Raw genomic sequence first — 20594 nt, 5'->3', positions numbered from 1 at the left:
CTAGCGACAGATAACAGTAAGAAAATAAATAGTTATATTTCTATTCCTAGGTTTTATTCCTTGATATTTATATTGTATAACAGTAGGTAAAACTCATGCAAATACAGATCTGTAGAGGTTTCAAGAGGTAAAATTGTGTTAGAAATTGGAACTGAAAATTGCTCTCTACAATTAAAAAAATGCTTTTTTAAAAAATTGAAAGAATTCAAGGGTGAAAGAAGCAAGTTTATGAACAATGATGTTAACTTCATGTGATCAGTTAAAATTATGAGAGAAATTTTTTTGTTTTTCCTCAGAAATAAGAGAAGTGGAAGAAAAGATTTGGCTAATATAACAAAATACCTTGGAAAATTATACTTGTCTGCAGTCATCTAAATTCTGAATATATTTTAAGGTATATTCAATACAATTAGGAGTGGTATGACCAAGAAAAGCTAACAGAAAATAAAACTATTCACCTGATGCATAACTGAGGTTACTTCACAAATAATGGAAAAATCTGAGCTGTAATCCTATGCAGTCCAATACTGTGAATTGACAGTTTACCATTTTGAGTCAGTCCTATCATTTCAAGAAAGAGATTTTAAAAGGTACATTTTGGGAAGTAGCATTAAATCTATTCAATAAAAACTGGGGGGGGGGGGGGGAATTTAAAAGGTTGCATTTCCAAAATACACATTCTATTTTGTTAAAAGTTAAAACCAACCAAACACCAAGATATTTAGTACACTGGGGAAAAAATGCTGCACTTACTTGATCATATGTGGCACTGTGACCTTAGAGTTTTCTTCAAACACTATGGTCATTAAACCATTGCACCTTATATTATCAATGCACTGGAAAATGAACATTGAAATCAGTTAAAATCAATACACAACATAAGGGGACTTCCACACTTTCCCTTCCACACTTTTCGTATCACTATAAACTTAAGCATAGTTTCTACAGGTATGGACTGATTGGCACAAGGTATTTTCATACATGAAAGTCAGTGAATCAAGATTTATAGCAGACAGGCTTCTCTAGTCTTCTGTCTTTGATTTGCACATCTGCAAGTCCACACATATTTACCAGCACACTCAGGGTATTCAGCTCAGCATCTTTTTTTTCACATGAAGAAGTATTTTGAGTTGGAAGTGAAACTTCCTTTGAAGTTCCTTTGAACAGATTTAAATACCCCTAACAATTTGTGAAGGAGTATTAAGCTTGAAAAATCAATACTGCATGGAAGTTAAGACTCCTTTATACATGAACAGATACACTAATACTTAACCTTTACCCTGTGCAAAAAAGACCAAAAATATAAACAGTTTCTAGAAATACACTTGTAAAACCGAATTCAGGTGGCCCTGTTGTTCTGACACATAGATGAGAGGGTGCTGCCCAGGTAGTTCCTTGCAAAGTCTTGTATAAATGTTTCAGGCTAGGCATTAGAAGTTGGAAAGACACTTCTGGGGCATGGCCTCAGCACATACTATAGAAATTGCATGCAGTCCTGTGGCTAGTAGAAGTATACATACTAGGGGTGTGTAAGCTGCTCTTCAAGCCTCAGAAAAGCTCACTGCTAGTGGCACATAGGGGTAGTTCAAAGCCATTTCTACACTGTTATTTTCTGGTTTGTTCTTTTATATAGTTAAGACAACCCAGCACTGTAAGCCTTGCTCTTGGAAGTCAGCATAAAGTCTGCCAGAGGATCAGGCTTATACATTCTACAACAAGTACTTCCTACCTAATACTGTAACACTATTACTTTATAATACTTTGTAGTTTTATTTGTTGAGTATCTTTAATATATATATGTGTGTATATATATATATTTATAAAAATATAAATACTAAGGTACATTTACCTTGAATTCAAGAATAAAAATTGCTGGCTTTAGAACATCTCATAGCAAAATAATGATTGATGTTAGATTGGTCAAACAAGATAATCAGAGGCTTCTTAGTTTAAAAATATATCTACATAACTATGCATTTAAAATATGATCTATGTAGCTAGATGTGTTTTTAAATTCAGGTATTTAAGATTATTTGAAAAGTGCAGTTTTAACAATTCACATTATGATTTTAGCAAATTGTTACCTAAAAGCACTGAAAAAAACACATCAAATAAAAATACATAATTTCCCCCATGTGAATTTTAAATTCACAGAGAAGCCCTTAGCACCAATCATAAAACTGCCTGAGGTAATTCAGCACTCATATGCTCAGTCTGCACTGGCCTAGCATTTTACCACCTCCCTGACAGTAATGGGGATCCAGGGTGGAAGGACAACAAGCTCAAACAAGAAGGGAGGCTTCTCCACCATCAACAAAACCCATGCGTTTTTCATAAAAATTGTATGGTTTGCTTGAAAGGAATATAAATTCAAGAGGTGTCACTAGGAACACAGAAAAAAAAATGACCAACAATTCTTCTGCATATATAATTTAATAAGAAGCTCAAATCTAAACAAGAAAACTAATGCTGTGACTGAATGGCAACTTTTTTACTGGGGCAGCTACATCTTCTCTGGGCAACTTATTCTGGCAGGGCCTCACCACCTTCACAGTAAAGAATTTCTTTTTAATACCCAACTTAAATCTTCCCTGTTTAACTCATTGCCCCTTGTCCTGTCACTACAGTCCCTGATGAAGAGTCCCTCTCCAGCATCCTTTATAGGTCCCCTTCAGATGCTGGAAGGCTGCTATGAGGTCTCTACGCAGCCTTCCCTTCTCCAGGCTGAAAAACCCCAGCCTTCGCAACCTGTCTTCATACGGGGAGGTGCTCCAGCCCTCTTACCATCATGGTTTTCAGGAGACCAGCGGTCTCACTCATTTAGAAGTTCTCATGCATTATCTGTTGTTTCACCCCTAATTTTCTTCCTCCAGCAGAAGTGGCATGCTTCTTGCAATATTTTCTTCTTCTTTGCTCTCTATATGGAGTATACACAGCATCTTGTGCCCCTTCTTATCCCTTTATCTCTTTTAAGCCACTGCCTATCCCCTCAGCATCTCTTGCTTCCCTTCCTAGAGAAGTCATGTTTACCTCTGCCTTGCTAAAACACTCTCAAGCTTTCTAGGCACGCAGCTCTCCAGTGAGCTGTGGTGCTTTTCAGCTCTTCCCCTAATACCACAGTAGGGTTGTTTGGAGCTGAAGTGGTTTGGAGGAGAAGAACTGGCCTTTGGAGCAGACCCAACTCTGATCTCTAGTCTACATGGCCTGCATTTGACTTTCTCATTTAAATTTAATATTACTTAGGCTAAGAATGGACTTATTCCTGTGCATCCCATGTTCCAGGCTAGTTCTTAGGAAATCTTTCTTACACCCCAAATAATCCCAATACTTTCGTATGTAAATGGAACAGCATACATACTGAAAATCCATTTTGTAAAAAATCTGCAAGCACGTCAGTCTGTAAGACCTGTATGCACTGAGGTGCAACTCAGACAATATTTTGAGATTTGTATCTTTTTTGTTTTGTTCGTCTATAATAGTCCAGAAGAAAGTAACTCAAAATACTTATTTTTAAGCAATTCCTACTAATTATGACTCCAATTCACCTGGAGATGTTGCCAGCAATAGTGGCATCTTTAGGAATCCATCAAATTCCACACTGATATTTGTCTAATCAACTGTTTATCTTGATAGTGATAGAGAATAGGACTAAAATTCAGAACTATGAGAAATCGATGTACTGTGCCCCATGGCAGGGGGTTGGAACTAAATGAGCTTTAAGGTCTCTTCCACCCAAATGAGCTTTAATGTCTCTTCCAATAAAAATCATTCTGTGCTTCTGTAACTCTATAAATAAAACAGCAATGCCTTAATTCATATCTGGTTGCCTGAAAGTTCAGATTTTTTACAGTGCATTCAATTTCTTTCCCCAAACAGATTCCTGTAAAAGTTTTTCTGCTATGTTTTTAGCCAAAAGCCCGCTTTTTTTTTTATCCTTGACATTGAAGTATTTTAAATCACCATTTTTCTTCATTCACAATAAAGACAACTGCACATTGCTAGAATGCTCAGTAATTATTAGTAATGGTTTGTTAGTATTCTTTTTGGTGGGAAACAGGGTTTATCTTATTTTCTCACTGCATGGGAGATGATTATTGATGTGATATGGTATTGTTTTCACTCTCAGGACTCTCAGATGTTTTCTGATCTGTGTGAAAGTTAAGTAAATCAAAATACATATCTGGATGGGCTCTCCTTAGGCATAAAAAATACTACCATTACTATTGTATTTGTCAGCTGACAATTTTGTATTTTACATCCCATCTTTCCCAGTGAGAAACAGCTGTCACTGATGACTCAAACGCAGTTACAGAATTTTGAGGAAAACAGATAACACTAAGGGGTTTTTACATATATTACAACAAATCAGCCCTCAAGAAATCAACATCTCTCCTTTGGATTAGTTTTCAGAAATGCAAAATAACCTAAGATTTCAATACAAACATTAATACATTAAACTACCTGACTTATGTCACTTGTCCATGCAGCTTTCTCCTGTCGTGATGGGGCTAAAAGGACAACAGTAAAAGAAGGAGCATCTGTAGGTTCAACTACAAGCTTGAAATCTAGGTGTCCAAACACTTGTCCAGAACTTTTTGCTTTACAGCCAGAGGAGAGAAAAAACCCAAAAGTCAAAATGTAAGACTTCAGACTGTAAGACAAAGAAAATACTTGTTTCATTTAAAACTGGAGTTACTTTAAAACATCTCTCTGACAAAGAGCAAACCCAACTGGGAATCCAAAATTTATACACAAAATTTTAAAAAAAGTTGCAAACATGCAATACTGGGAAGTTGCTGTACATTACTTTTAAAGATACTAAGTAAAGCTAAAGTCCTTCTACACTGCTATGTTGATATACCTTCAGTATACGAGAAGTATCAGTGAAATTAAAGAAAACTGATTTCAGAATTCAAGTGCAAAACTTGCTTAAAACTGCAGGTTGGAAGCCAAAATTAGTAGCACTAAAATCAGCCTGAGATTGAGCATGCCTGCAGTTAAGATTTGTAGGGACTCCAAAACAAGAACTTTCCACTAATTCTGCCAGTTTAATCAACCCCCATGTATTTAAGAAACCCAATTAGCTACTGGTTCTTTAAGGCACAGTTTTTTCTTTCCAACACTCTCTGGGTGAAGCTGCAATATAAAAGTCAGCAAATAATTTGCCACATTCCTTCAGTCAGTCTACTTAAAAATCCTATGTGGGATGTCAACAGCAAGAATAAACATAGTAACAAAACCCTCTTATCTATGCCAGCATGTCCCTTACTAAAACATCTATTCTACTGAAGCACTTCAACACTGTATTCCTCAGGTTTTATGAAAGGGGAGAACATACCAATTTGCTCCTGTGAAGAATAAACAAAGGGTACCAATTTAAAGAAACTAGAAACTGTAATTACTACAAACAGCTGAGCTTAACTTACAATCATCATCACTTGCTTCTGTCTCCTCGATCAGTGTGCACTCTATTAAAGACAGAACACCTCCTGTCTATGAAAACAAAGCACATTTTTCACAGATTTTTACATTTGTTTCCATTTCTTATTGCAGTTATTTTTAAACATTGATATATTTTAAGATTTCACATTAAAGATTTTAGGAAGATACATCAATTTCATTATACATTTTTTTACTCAAGAACTGCACCCAGACAGATTAGATATAACTTTTTTCTTAATCCAACAAATCAACAATATACTCTTATGTACAATTTTTTTTTTCATTTTTACCACACTGTGTTTTATCTCACATACAGACTTGTTCACAAATATTAAAAAAGGTAACTAGAATTTCATCTTCTCATGAATTTAAATAAAATACATAGAAGATTTTTTTAAAAGTTTGGTTATACTCTATTTACTTTGCAAAATATTTTAACTATTTAAGGGGTGAAAAGTGAGAAAGCATGCAAACAGTCTTAAAAACCTCTCAGGAATGTCTTTATCTAATTAAAATTCTATTCAACATAATCCATTCTGTAAACTACCAACACTCCTTTATTCACAAGCCAACACTATGAAAGCTTGATTCTTCACAAATATGACTGGAGTGTTCTTAGAAGAGCTTTCATCTTAAGAGAATGTGCTGTTTGACTTTTAAAAAGTATTTTCTTAGAGCTCTGGAAAATATTCCTTGGTAATTCCAAGGAGTTGTACTGGCCGTTTTATGCACTGAAAACTGATATTCAGTGCTAGCTTATACAAACAGACACAACAGAAACAAGACAAATAGGTCTTGTTTCTAACCTCCAGCTTATTAGAATTACATGCTCTTAGGAAAAAAAAATGTAGTTAGCAAGAACTTTGGCTAAATTCTATTATTTGTAATGAGCAGGAAAAGCAGTTAACTACTGCGTACCACCTTGCTTCTATCCATAACAATCTATGCAAATCTCAGGTTAAAGCCATAAAATAATGAAATATTAAAGTTGTGTTTTCATTTTGTAAATTGAGTTAGAAGGTAAAGTCTGTACCTTGAGAAGATGCAGTTTTCCTCCTGAACTTCTTGTACAAATTAAAAAATGTTTTGTAAATAAGAAGCACTGCCTTTCTCCTTCTTTCTTCAAAGATAATGATCCCAGACGAACTTTACTAAGTTTTCCCCTTTCAACTGAAGGGACTTGAATAAGGGAACCTGACAATAAGATTCAAAATTTACTGTACCATAGTAATATTTAGTGTTTAAAGTGTTAATGCGTTGAATATTGTATTTTTATTTAAGGCAGCTTTTCATTACAGTACGTATCAATATACATCAGCATCTGTTTTAAAGTCAATCCCCTTTTTACGTACAAGTTCGCTTTGTTTTTTATGATAACTAGACTCAAGCAAGTATATCTAGACAAATGCATGGCAGGATTAGATCTTGGGCAAATTCTTATGCAATTTAAACACACTAATCAAACATTGATCAGAAAATGAAGCTGGATAGCAAACTGCACTTTTGACAGCTGCTAGACTTGCAAAAGATATATTACTTAATAAGCCATAGAGGCAGAGGATGAAAAGAACAGGTTTTGAAGCAAAAGAGTTTGCACGTGTGTGCCTGTGTGCAAGAGAGATGGAAATGAAGCCCATTTCTTACCTTCTACTGCATAATTTTCAGTGCTCCACAGCTCATCTAAAATGTGTTACCAGTAAAATACTTCTGAACTGAATTGAACTTGCTTATATAAGTCTGAATTTGTGCTATGCAGAACTCCAGACTGGGGACAGCTTTGCTTCTCTGACATTTCATGCCTCAAAACCAGTCTCTGACCAAATTTCCAGATTGGTGCCACCACATGTATCACTTCTAAATCTGGAGTTAAATTTGGAGGTAAAGTGCAATTCTTCTATATATCAAAGGGAAGGATTTTATGACACAACTGGTTGTTACCAGACAGAGCAGCCAAAAGACCTCCTAATCTCTTTCCCACATCTATCCTTACTATCACCCTTACACTGGCTCTCATCTTATTTCAACATTAGCTACCTAATAGAGCTAAACCAACAGGAAACTAATGTTACAAAGAAGTATCTGACTTAATTCCCTGATATCCCTCACTTGAAAGGTCAAATAATCACCAGTGATGATGCAAAGAAAGTTAAAAGCAGCAGAACAAGCATGAGGGGATGGATATTGGCCTTTCTCTTCCAGAGGCAACAAGATACTGGACTAGTGTAGCTGTATCAATGCTCAAACTAGTGGCAAGCACGGACGAAACAATCACCCATGAAATACTAGATTACTAATTCTTATTCTACATTGTCAAATAAATTATCTTGTTCAAAGTTCACATGCAGAATCTTAAACAAAGAAATTAAAGTAACTGAGAAAGCTACTGTGCATCTACATTTTTTTACACTTAGCTCCCTCCATATATTTAATGAGCTTTAAGTTATTAATATATTTGAAACTCACACTGTCTGGCATAGCAAGATATACATCAGTAAATATGCAACAGAAAACTGTTCTTTGACAGCCAATTCACAATTAAACTAAATGCGTACGAAGTGATTTGTGTCACTGCAACAAAACAGTGAAGTAGTACTCCAGAGATTTGCAAAGGTCTGGAACATATTTTGTATTCACTTGAATTCTGACCAAAACCCACAGATACTTACTGGTGGTTGTACATTTCCTCCAGACTAAGCAGCATACCTGCCCCAACTTTGAAAGACAGGAAGGAGATCATTCCCATGTGTTGGAACAGAGGCTTTTCCATTCTATATTGACTCCCTCCTAGGTCACATTGCAAGGGGAAGTATTGTGTAAAAAACAATTCCCAAGCAATCTCCCATCACAAAATTCTCAGCGTCATTTTTATTTTTCTCCTGAAGTTCCTTCTACACATATAGGGTAACAATATTCAACGTGTATGTCTTATTTCTGCTTTGCTTCTTAGAATAACAGTATCTGTAAGTATGGTGTGCTTACAGGCTAAGCTTTACAGGTACACAGGTACAGGTAGCTTTTCTTTTTTTTTTTATCTTTCATTAGAATTCTTTAGGAATACCATATTACGTTCTGCTGAAATGGGCTGAAAGTTACTGGTATTCTTGTATGGAACTGAAATGTTATCATTTAGTAAGGTAAATCAGAATAAACTAGATGTTTTTAAATGCAGAAACGGAAAACTGCATTATTTCGCTTTGATATTCAATATTTACAGAGTGAAACACATATGCGCTGCATGGCTGACATCAAGCAAGGACTTCATGCATTCCTATCAAGTTTTTGTGATTAATGAAACTGGGCATTTGCCTACTATGCATTCTATCGCAGATTTCCTCTTAAGGAAAAGAGTGGTCACGACTGGCTGATGTACAGTTGCAGTGAGCAAGTGCACCTAATTTTAGAAAATTCATTAATAGTATAGTTTGGACGATCAGTGTAATCTCAGGAATTTTTATCCAGCTACAAACCTAAGCACTTTCAGTACTCCAGTGCTGCCAGAAGAGTCACTCCATTATGCTCTGTTCAATCCAAGAAATACAAAAGGTTGCATTGAAAAAAAAAAGAAAAAAGAAAAAAAGCTTACATTTTTAACTGCCTGATTCACAAATTCAAAGTTTGTCTTTCTCCATTCTGGAGGTCTTTTAATTTAACCATAAAGATGGTGTGTCAGTAACAATAGATAATGGTCCCTGGTAAAACACACAAAAGTAGAACAATACTGTCTGGCATGGGTTGTGGGAGCATAATCTTGAAAATAGGGGAGTTAACACCATTAATAGCGAAAGGGAGTCTCATACCAGTTGCAAGACACATGAGATAATGGTCCTTGGTGTCTCTTTCCTGACAATCCCCTAAAAGTCCCGACCTCCAGCGACCCTTTTGGTACAGCTGGCTACTCCTTCCAGTGTAGGCTGCCCCCCTACGTCAGAATGAGTGTGCATTTTTGCTAGTATAAAAGCCCGAGCCTCATGCAACAGGGGGAGGCAGAACTTCATACTGCCGAGGTCAACGTTGCCTCTGCAGGGACGCCCACTAAGGTTGAGCCTGCCAATTCACACTGTGATGATGTCTCTCAAAGCTCGTTTCCTGATCGTCATCATGTGGTCCTTGGGGCTGGTAAGATAAACACTCACCAAAAACACCCATCACCAAAAATACCCATTCTTTAACCCTTTGCAGGCTCTTTCTCCCTATCTTTCTGTATAATAATAAACTCGTTTTTTTTATCTATTCTGTCTTGCCTCTCTCTCAACCTGGAATCCCCAGACTCTGGAAGAGATGGTCAAACACTGGAACAGGTTGCTCATTCCAAAAGGCTGTGGAGTCTCTATCCTTCAAAACAACCAAAACCTGACAGGACATGGAACAGAGCAACCTCCTCCAGCTGATGATGCTTTGAGCAGGCGAGACTGGACTGGATGATTTCCAGAAGTCTCTTTGAACTTCAACTACTCCATGATTTTGTAATTGTGATGTATTTATCAGTAAAGCTGAATTAATAACAGTCAATGGCAGGAATATCAGACAGAGTGTTTAAAGGCATCTAAAGGGCCTTGAGATGCCCTGTTGTCTGCGTGTCAGCCAATGTTGGATTGCAGATTGGGACTCCATATGTTTCCTTTAGACTCTAAAAGAAAATGTTCCTTAATTGTCTGCCAAGACTTGCAGTGTGCCTGGCAATGAAGGCTGTATCTAAGCAAGAAACAGAGAAAAGCAGACATAAAGGGGAATCCATGATCCACATTGCAAAGCACTGTCAGAGATAGTTCCTATGGTCTCAATTTGTATAGCTCAACAGAATCAATCTCTTCTTAGAAAAATAAAATATATAAAACGTAACAAAGTTGTAGTCTGCCTTCACAGAAAAAGCCTGAAAAAAAGGCAAAGGCACATCTTTCCTTTTTTAAGCTGAAAAGTGGTTTCCTGTACCAATCTACAGTGCTCAATACAAAGAATAGGAGCATAATCAAAAGTAGATGAGGTGCACATCACAGTCAGAGTGACCCTACTGTCATGTGTGAAAGGAAAAAGCACTCTGTGTTATTTCATTAGCTCTATTCAGATTTTTGCACTCACACAAAATCACATGCAGTGGATGTTGCAAAAGCCTTCTGTACAGCCCCTGTAACCTACAGTCTTATCCCTCATCCTTTGACTGTATGCCCAGAAAGAAATCTGAATTTAATTTACTTAAACTATTTAAGTTTGACCAAAACGAAGAGTTTGACCTGGGTCTAAGCCTTCAACAGTAATCTTATTCAGACTGATTCCCCAGAAAAAATAGTAAGATTTTACTGATGAAGCATTTGGTACACAAACAAAATAATACCAGTCAATCTTAAGAAGGAAAGCCCCAACAAATACATAAACATAAAATATTGTAATCACCTTGAAAAAAAAAAATCAAAAATTTAATTAAATTTCATGGTTAAAGTCAATCTAGGATTATCACAGCCCTATAATTTTTTGGCTGTGGATACAATACAACAGCTCTATGCTTTCCTTACAGCCATATGCATAACTCCTTAAATTCCTCAGTTACAACAAATATACATTTAATGAAGACTCAAGAAATTTAATAGTGACTGTCATACAAACAATCTTGGAAGTTATTACAGAAAGTTTCATAGTTTGGCCACATGACTACAGAAACAGCATAGAATAGATTTCAAAATGTATACAAAGCCTATTAATTACCAACTGTGTATGTAGCTCTATTAAATACCAACTGTTCTGCTGAGGCTCATGAAAAGACCTCATGAAAGGATGCACCTAAATTACATTCCTAATGCGTTTCAGACATTACATATAATGCTTTTCAGACACAAAGAAGCTTTTCCCAGTCAAAACCCTATGCTACATACAGATCTGTAGTTACTGTATACAAAACTACTAACTTGTTTTTAAAAGTTCCAGAAGGAAATTATACATATGGGAGGGAAAAAAAAAAAAGGTAAATCTCACCAAATAAGAAATGCAACCAGATTGCAGTTCCTACTAAAAAGCGACATTTATTTTAAATGGAAGAGTTATTTTACCACAATTTTGTGGAACTTAACAACAAGTTCTTCTGCTGTAACTAAATTTCAATAAAAAGAATTTCCAAACCTTCCAAGAATAGACAAAAATGAATACAGTATGGCTCTTTCCCTCTTGTTTTACTAAATAATGTATCAGTAGTCTTACATTCCTGGCAGAACAGGAAGCCTTTTCTGCATGAATTCTTGTGTACAAATGCTTTTTATATCTATCCTAAACTTCTACAAAAGCCCAAAAATGAGCATTTCAAGGAGCAAAATGAGTATGCTCAGCTACAACATCCATGGTCACACTGTCATTGAGCTGTTTTCAAAGCACCAAGAAAGATGGGAGCAATTGACAGCTCTTTTCTTTCCTACCAATTACTTTACCACTTGCAAAGCTTCAAGTTTCTCCTGCACTTTTACCCAAATGTTGGTATCAGCTGGGACTGCCATGTTAACTGGCTAAGAAGCCCTGGTCTCTGGAGCTGTAGGTAATTTCTACCCCTTTGAAGATCACTGTCCAGGCAGAATCTACGTTACTGTCCCATGAGTGTTATACTTTTTATGTGCTGTTGGTTTTCCTGGTTCTTAAAAAAAGAGCACAGAAGTGAGGTTCCACTACAGCCCAGAATTAGTTGTCATCAGCGTATTTTGTGACTTACCCTCCACAGACCACCAATAGTCTTAGGATGTTAGCTATGCCCAGCAGTGACCTGATGAACCCTGCTGGGTTTAGTACAGTTTTGTCATTATTATATAGATAGCTTTAAAAAAGAATGTCTTACCTTGGCGTATAAAGGTTTGACTGGTATCTAGTAATATATCACAGCCTTCTACTATTGTTCTTTCTATGGCTAGATTCTTCCGGATGTTTTCTGTGTCGCTCACTTCATCATGCATCACCCTGTTAGACACAATACAAAATGCACTTTAAATTCTGTAACGTATCTTATACCTGTTGTGTCCATTTTCACTTGGACTTACACAGCCAGCTGCATATCCATGCAGTACGTAATCACTGTAGACCAAGCTTCTTACCTGTTTTTTCCCTCCCTTTCAAATAATTTTTGCAGTAATTGATTTTTTTTAGCAATGGAAACGATTTTGTTAGACTTATTTTTAGATTATTCCTTAGAACATTTGGAAGATGCCACCAAGCTAAAAACCCTTCACTCCTGGTAGAACAGTACTTCTTGATCCTTAATAGACTAGGCTGCTATGACCCTGGAAGTGTTTCTTAGCACTTTGTGTTAGCTATATAACACATTGTAGAGTCTCTGCCCATGACTTAAGGTTCCCACTCTGCTCTGCTTCAGTTTCCATCTCAATGTACTATTCACTTAAACCTTGATTCCAGTAACAACCACACGAATGCTGTTGACGGCTTACCACCTACTTTATTCAACTTACTTTCACAAGCAACCTTCTCTTACACAGAGATATATAGACCTTTTTCAAGGCTAAAACCAACCCAGATGTTTATACAGTGTTGTGATGCATAATATTTTCCTAAATTGGGACTGGACTGCATTATCTGAAAGCTCCTCCTCCCTCAGAACTATACTAAAAGGATTGAAATTAGTCACAAAGTTTTGTACTTATGGTCTATAGTGCTTGCCTTATAAACAGAGAAAAATCAATCAGTCTCAGCCTCAATTTTGAACAGTCAGTGATAAGTTAGTTGGCTCAGCAATGAACTCTGACTTCTGAGTTGAATACAAGTCAAAGCTGATTGATCTGCTTATGTATAAAACCCTGCCCAGAGAAATTCTTTGCTTTGCTTGAGTGGAAAGGAGTCATTACTTCCTTCTACTTCAGATGGCCTTGGAACAGGGCAGAACTTACTCAACACCAAAGGAATCAAACTCAAGCATTTCTGTAAAAGATACTCCCTTCACCACTCTTCAAGAAGTTCAAGCTTGGAGAGGTGACACAACATGATCTGACTCAGATAGCTGCCTCTGTTAAATATACAGCAGGACCAAAAAGGAAAAAATAATAAGCTCTAAATTAACAAGTGGCTAGCACATGGTAGCAACTTTGTCTTATCAGAATAAAGAAAACTGAGCAGTCAAGAGCATGAAATTAACAAAAACTATAAATTGATCCCTATTTTACATATTAAATACTTTACAACATATGTAAAGTATTTACATACTTTGGGAATATTTAAATATTTCCAAAGTACATTCTTGGTGAATACTCCAGATACCCTAGATTTATATCCTGGAGTTTATGCAGAGTTTCTTTGTTCACAGCAGCAAACTTTGTCTCCCAGAGATAACAACCAAATTTCTTACTGGGCTGATAGAGGCAAACACCCACGAACGGTATGGGAGTTTAGGGAAGAGCTTAATTTTGCAGGCTTCTAGAGGGAGCACCAGTTCTCTAAAGCTATCTTTAATTCCTGTTTATCTGGCATTATCTGAAGCATATGTGAAAATCACTTATTTCATTCATGCACATAAACTATAACACAGATTGAGAACTTGGTACTTTTCAAGACCCCCTATCACAGAGTATCAAAAATGCCCTCCTTTAAACTGTAAAAATGTAGATATATTTCTCTATATAAACAGAAGTGCTTTGCTCAAAACCCAGAAGTAGGCAGTTCCTATGGCAACTCAGATTCTCCCCTACCCAAAATACCAGTACACACTTGTAGATTTACGTTAGCCAAACAAAAAACAGAAGAGACAAAATAGTAGGATGGAATATTTGGGGTTTTATTTTTCATTACCTTTGTTTTGGTTTGGTTTTGATCCTTTTCTTCAGAAGAATTTTTTTTTAAATTATTTTTAAAAAGAACAAAACCAAACCAAAATAAAGAAAATAGATTTTTCATTTCAAAACCTTTTGATGCAAGATTATCAGGCATTAGAAAGGTAGAAAGGTAGAAAAATCTTACCTTGAAAGTTCTTCTAGTTTAGATTTAGCAAATTCAAGGCTTTTTCTCTCAACATGTTCATGAGGTGTGTGAGCCAGTAGTTCATGAAGTGATATAATATACCTAGGAATCTTAAAACAAATTAAGTATGAAGTAAGTACATCTGTAAAGGAATAACTCCAGTACAGCTTTTTGCTAAATATTAGCCATTACCTTTATCAGAAAAGTTTTGCAAACACAGTATTTTTTTAAATGAATATTCACAGCTACATGATTACTACATACATTCTAAATGTAACTATTACTGAACTTTTAGGTGACAGAGACTGTGTATGTATATGTATGTTTTCAGTTTGAGGAAGCACAAGATTCATTTAATACATTCTAAAGAAAAGTTCAGATCAGAGGCAGCCGCAAGTATGACATTAAATTTCATTGTTTCAAGCTGCTATGCTACTGCCAATAAAGAAAACTTTCAAAACTCGCTGGGAGATCCACATGCCTTCTCTCAATTGTAATATGATATGTGCATCTAAATTTCTTGTGTTTGAAAACATCAGCCAACCTGCTTGCATTTAGAAAAAACTCACATTTCACTAACGGACACTGAAAAATATGCCATATTTGGTTATTAAAGACTATAGGGTAACACAATGACCCTGATCCATTTATTATTACTTGAAGCAGTTTCAGGGCTTTTAACCAGAAACAAGAGATACTGCAGTATAACTTGTCTTTACAGATAAAAGTTCTTTGTGAGAAGGAGATGTGCCTTATTATGATGAAATTAAAAGTCACCAGCAATTATATCCTCCATCACATATGAATAGGATCCTCTCTCTCCCTTCTAAGATCCCATGACCTTCTTTTATCTTAAACAAAAAATCCCCAAACTGTGCAGCATATAAGCTCTACATTAAAAAAAGAGAAATTGTTAATTAACTAGCACTAACACAAGTATCACTGACACCGAGGGAGTTCACTATTCTCTTGATGAGTAAAATATTAGGTTAAATGTAAAAGGCACAAAACCATCAGACCAGTGTTTCACAAACCTCTTAAAACAGCTGCAAGTTACTAATCCAGGCAGATCAAGACAAAATATCAGGATAAATAAAGTTCTTAAAACTTCTGCAATATAATTTTCAAAACATCAAGAAACAGAACAAAGAGAACAAAGTGTCAGGAAAGTTTCAAAATGTATTCCTATTAAAATGTTTGTGGCTGCCCTAACTTGCTATACTAGATACATTATCCCTCTCTGGCATGTTCCACAATCCTGTAGCAGGCAGAAGTAGAGTGATTGTTTCTCAGCTTTTTTTCTTTTAGTCTTCATCCCACATTCTCCTTCAACATACATAAGATTCTCAATAGACATGAAACAGTGCAGTTGGGGAAAATATCTGTACAGGCAAAGGTTCAGCATAATAACAAAATAAATTAAAAACAGAAAGTGGTTTTAGTTAAGCAAGAAGAATCTTCAATCAATTGTAATGTCAGCAACACAAAATGAATCAACCAAGCATTAGAAACAAATAGTCACAGAAAATATACAGAGACTACCTGAAACATGGGGTAAGTAAGGAAAGTTTCCAGCATTCGCCCCTCACATGCTGGGTTGGCTTCATATTGCTTCAAGAGTTTGTCAAAATCTCTGTTTTGCTTACAGTTTGCCAGTACTTGTAGACTATATTGATGATTCCGAACAAATTCTTGATATATGTTCAGCATTGGCAGTAGAATGTCAAATAGATCAGCTAGAAAAAGTCAAGAAATGCTTTTTTTTTTTTCCCAGCTACCCATCTCTTGAAAGATATTTTTAAAGAAACTACTATGTTCTATGGAAGTGAACTACTATAATCAGTTCTGTTTCAAATACACTGATATTTCAGAAATATTCAAGTTGGCTCTTTTACCTGCCTAAACATGGTTGCTCTGTTTACCTAATAACCAGACAATATCACAGAAAGTTCCAGAGCCCATGTCTAATCAAATTTTAGGGCAGAGGCATTCTCACATATCAACTGGAACACAGGCATTACCGCCCGCATAGGACTCCCATTATAACAGATCTTGTGGTGTTAGTTCTGGAAATGCGTTTAATTCAAAGAGGACTTTAGAAAGCCCTCTTTAAAAAAAAAAAAAAAAAATCACCAAAAAAAAAACCACCAAAAAAAAAACCAAACAAAAAAAAAACCAAACCTAACTGCAATTACAAAACTAAATATGAAAATTGTACCTCTAGATAAAATATAGTAACTTACCTAGGATTAAGGTAGGCCAGTTTGCTATTCTTGCTTTTAACCCTTGGTGAAATATCTCATGAAGAAACATGATAGTTTCACTGAAAAATAAGTATTTAAACAAAAAGATAATTCAGGTTTTATTTTCTGATTAATAATTCACAGAAAAACACCTCTTTTGGTTAATAGTATGTTTTGCATCTGAAGATAGTTATTATTAAGCAAGTAAGCTCTTACTTTTGTTGCATGGATTAAAAATTTGAGTGTAGCATACCTAAAAAATACATAGTATTCGGTGCATAAAGCATATTCTGTCTGTTTAGATATTTTAAATAAACTCATCTATTAAATAACATTCCATAGTTTCATGAATAGGTTTTCTAATATCCTTGAAAATGCATTCAATTGTTTTAGAGGACCAGTAAGACGCAGAAACCTCAAGCCAATGGTAGTCATCTACAATCTTGCTTGCAGCTGTTTAAGACCTGAAGTTTACAACTTTTCTGTAACATCAATCTCAATACTGTATTTTAGCCTATGAGGTCAACAGAAGTAGGGGACATCCCAGTTTTAAGAAAAACCATAGACTATAGTGATCGTGAATGAGCTATGAAAGGGAAACTTGTCTCATAACTAAACAAACATATTTCATTTATTAGAAGTTTGGGGCGGACTTGGATGCAATCCCAACCCTGTATCAAATGTTTGATGCCTGCTGGCTTTTTTGTACATACTCATTACTGCAGTACTTAGATGCCTATTGCAAAGAGCAATTCGTTTTTTTGTAGGCTATAAAAAGACAAGTGAGAGGGAAGGAGGCTCCTTAGGCTGGACAACAGAAAATAGAAGATTTGATGCACTCTCCTCAGGGTCTTATCTGGATCGTATAAGGCCACTAAGTCCGATTTTGCTCTCTTAAGAGAAAAAGAAACAGGAAAGGTGGCAGAAAATTATAAGAACTGTCCCAAGAGGCACAATTTGTCATTTGTTCTTTTTTTTTCCTCTAGCAGAGGAAGAAATAAAATGTAAAAAGACAAAGAGGTCTAGCTGGTTTCAAACAGCATCACCAACAGCACCTTGCCTTTTACCCTGGAAACATTGTCTGTCTCAGTGACATTGCTTCCATTAGAGCAAAAAAAAACCACAAACAAACAAGCGCCAGACCTCACTACTGTAAACTGAAGGAGAATGGGAAGAAGTGGTCAGCGAAACTCCCAGAAAGCAAACAAAAATCCCCATACCTGTTGAGGAAAATGCTACTAACATCATCGTGACTGATAGGTGGCTTCTTTGAACTTGCAGCCATTCTTAAGGGCCGCAGAAAACAGTTCACAAGAACATAAAGTTGATGTACATATTCAGATTCAGCCTCCACCATGTTAAAAACAATCTGATTCCTTTTTCTCATGCTTTCTGCATGGGGAGAGCAAATATAATCTTGGACAATAGTTTTCCATTTTCTTCTACATAACCACCCCCGCATAAAGCTCTGGACCTAAAAGTGAACCGAGCAGAAAACAAGAATCAGAAAAAACATCACATAAATTATCATGAGCTCTTTCTTGTAGAACCAGGACTGTAAATGAAATACCTCTGTTTAAAAACCAAACAAACAAGCCCTTATTGATCTATAATTGTTTCTGATTTTTTTTTTTCGTTATTAAATTTTCTACAATCATTTGGTCATGCTTGTTGCCAGGAAACAAACTGAGATGATATTCCTTCCATATCAAAGTATATTTTACTGCAAGATCAAACATTGTACATACTTTTCCCATCATGCACAACCATGCTACACACTGTGCAGGCTTTTTATCTCCTTTTACCTCCCTTTACGCATTTCTCTTATAACTCCTACAGTACTGTGCAATGCTTCCAGGTAACACATTTCAAGACAGACATCTTTGCTGACATAATACTAAAATAGCTGTTTACAGTTTTGAATAGAAACCACTTAGCATGTGTATTTAAAGCTATGTATATACTGCTTAGTACCAGACACCTAGGCCAGAAATATTACTATGAAGAAGAAACAGATTTTTGGCATTCTTAAAAAGCACGTCTGTGTTCATGGAAAAATCTACTTAAGCGTAATACCCATTGAAGTTACAAGTAGATTAAAGATTACAGAAAAGGTCTATATATGATCACAGAAAATTTCTGTATGTCTTTGTCCTGATCTTGATGTGGAGATCATTCCTCTCGAAAGATAAATGCAGAATCTCACTGGTAGCAGTTTACTTTGAATAAATAACTTTTCAAAAAGGGTCCAATTGTCAAAACAATCAAGATGCTGTGAATTGCATACAAAATCAGAGCTCTCCTTCTACTAAAAGAGAAATTTCTAGCTTCTCCTACGATGCTTAATCCACGTGAAAATGAACATTCACACAAGCTTAGTGCTGACCCTGACTTAAGACCCCATGAGCCAGAAAAAGTCACAAACTAAGTCCACATCACATAAAGGATATTATGCAATTCAAGAGACTGAACACTGTGAGAATAAGGGTAACACGTATGGAACCACATCTTCTAGGGTGAATTCCATTCATGCTTGAAGATGTGATGAATTCCACTCATGCTTCTTCACTAGAACTTGAGAGAGTCAGTGATGGGCAAAGTTCTGGAGGCTGGTTATAGCCAGTCTTAAGCAATACTGCCAAAAGCTGCACATGTAAATGCCATACAGAGTTGGACAATTCTGTCCTTGGTATGAAGAACACTGGCCATAGTATCCTGAAACAATTGCCATCAAACAGAGCAGGGGACAACCTAAACCAGTCTGCTCTCTGCATTTGTAATATTCGCATTCCGGCTTCAGTGGCAGAATAAAGGTCATTCTCTTACATCTTTATAATCATTTTCATAAGAAAGGAGTATAAAGTCATTCTGCACTTGATTCCCAGAGCACACAGCCCATGACTTAACTCCAGCCTTAACAAGCTGTTGAGCAAAATGTGCAAACTTCTTTAAGAAACTGAATATATATCTTGCAAGTAATAATGAATACATAAGTAACAAATACACCATGGGATAAATGTGGCACTGAAACATAGGAAGCTGATGTAATTTGAGGTTTAAATAAGGGCAGAGAAAAAGGAATCTTGCTATTTGACTGTACTCAATGAAAAATAAATGAAGACAAAACTAGACAGATTAAAATACAGAAGTGCACCCCCATCCCACCCTTTTCCTCTTAAGAAAATTACCTTTTTAATTTTTTTAATGTCTGGGTTCTCATCTTCCTGGTTGCCTTGATAAGGCCGCATTCTTTCTTTTGTTTTGTTGAGAGCTACAATCTGACAAAAACAATGATTCATTAAGTGCTCTCTCAAGCTAATGAGATTCACAGTTACAGAAGCAACAGAAAATATATATTAAAAATATTGAAAAAAATAAATATTCAAAAATGTTGAAAAAGCATTTAGTCAAGGGTTCGCAGGGAGACTATCACTTATTAACCTTACTGGGTTTTGTTATTTTCACAAATATTACAGAAATATTGAATATTATTGCAATGCACAGAGCAAAATGTTATAATTCATAGAAACACAGATTGGTTTGGGTTGGAAGTGACATTAAAGCTCATTCAGTTCCAACTCCCTGCCATGGTCACGGACACCTTCCACTTGACCAGGTTCCTCCAAGCCCCATCCAACCTGGTCTTGAACTCTTTTAGGCATGGGGCAGCCACAGCTTCTCAGGGACTGCTTGATGGCTGTGGCACATACCTCAGATTTAAGTCTTTCAATTTCTGTGTCTTGATCTTCAAGCTGATGTCGAAGCTGATTAGCTGCAATCTTTTCAGTCTCTACAATCTGGACAAGATGAATGTACTTCTGCATTAACACCTCCCTTTCAATCAGAATATCTGAATAACTAAAAGAAAAACATTTACATTAGTAAAAATAGGCTACTATTGTCTTCCATATCCCCTTATGAGATATTGTCAGAATAAACATTGCATCAATGACAAAACTGCAAAACTGTATTTCTTTG

General features: G+C 36.0%; 1 protein-coding gene across 4 annotated transcripts in view; it reads right to left on the bottom strand.

The window, feature by feature from the left end:
- Nucleotides 1-20594, bottom strand: part of RASGRF2 (Ras protein specific guanine nucleotide releasing factor 2) — a 275229-nt gene that overhangs the window by 203775 nt on the left and 50860 nt on the right. For all 4 annotated transcript variants that reach the window (XR_008973762.1, XM_057421382.1, XM_057421383.1 and 1 more), the window contains exons 3-13: nt 20327-20474; nt 19805-19894; nt 17837-18090; nt 16617-16696; nt 15916-16109; nt 14374-14483; nt 12251-12369; nt 6476-6636; nt 5427-5493; nt 4462-4598; nt 754-836 (exon numbers count right to left, since the gene is read on the bottom strand). Coding sequence is in view for 3 of the 4 variants with exons in the window: in XM_057421382.1 (XP_057277365.1) it covers nt 754-836; nt 4462-4598; nt 5427-5493; nt 6476-6636; nt 12251-12369; nt 14374-14483; nt 15916-16109; nt 16617-16696; nt 17837-18090; nt 19805-19894; nt 20327-20474 (1443 nt within the window). In the remaining variant the exon portion in view is untranslated. The remainder of the gene's footprint in view (nt 1-753; nt 837-4461; nt 4599-5426; nt 5494-6475; nt 6637-12250; nt 12370-14373; nt 14484-15915; nt 16110-16616; nt 16697-17836; nt 18091-19804; nt 19895-20326; nt 20475-20594) is intronic.

Source organism: Pezoporus wallicus, unplaced genomic scaffold (assembly GCF_028554395.1).
Source record: "Pezoporus wallicus isolate ANWC-B61680 ecotype Strahan unplaced genomic scaffold, APGP_CSIRO_Pwel_v1 contig_2595, whole genome shotgun sequence".
Taxonomy (NCBI): Eukaryota; Metazoa; Chordata; class Aves; order Psittaciformes; family Psittacidae; genus Pezoporus; species Pezoporus wallicus.
Note: the sequence above shows the minus strand (reverse complement) of the source record. Positions and strands in the feature narration are given on the sequence as shown.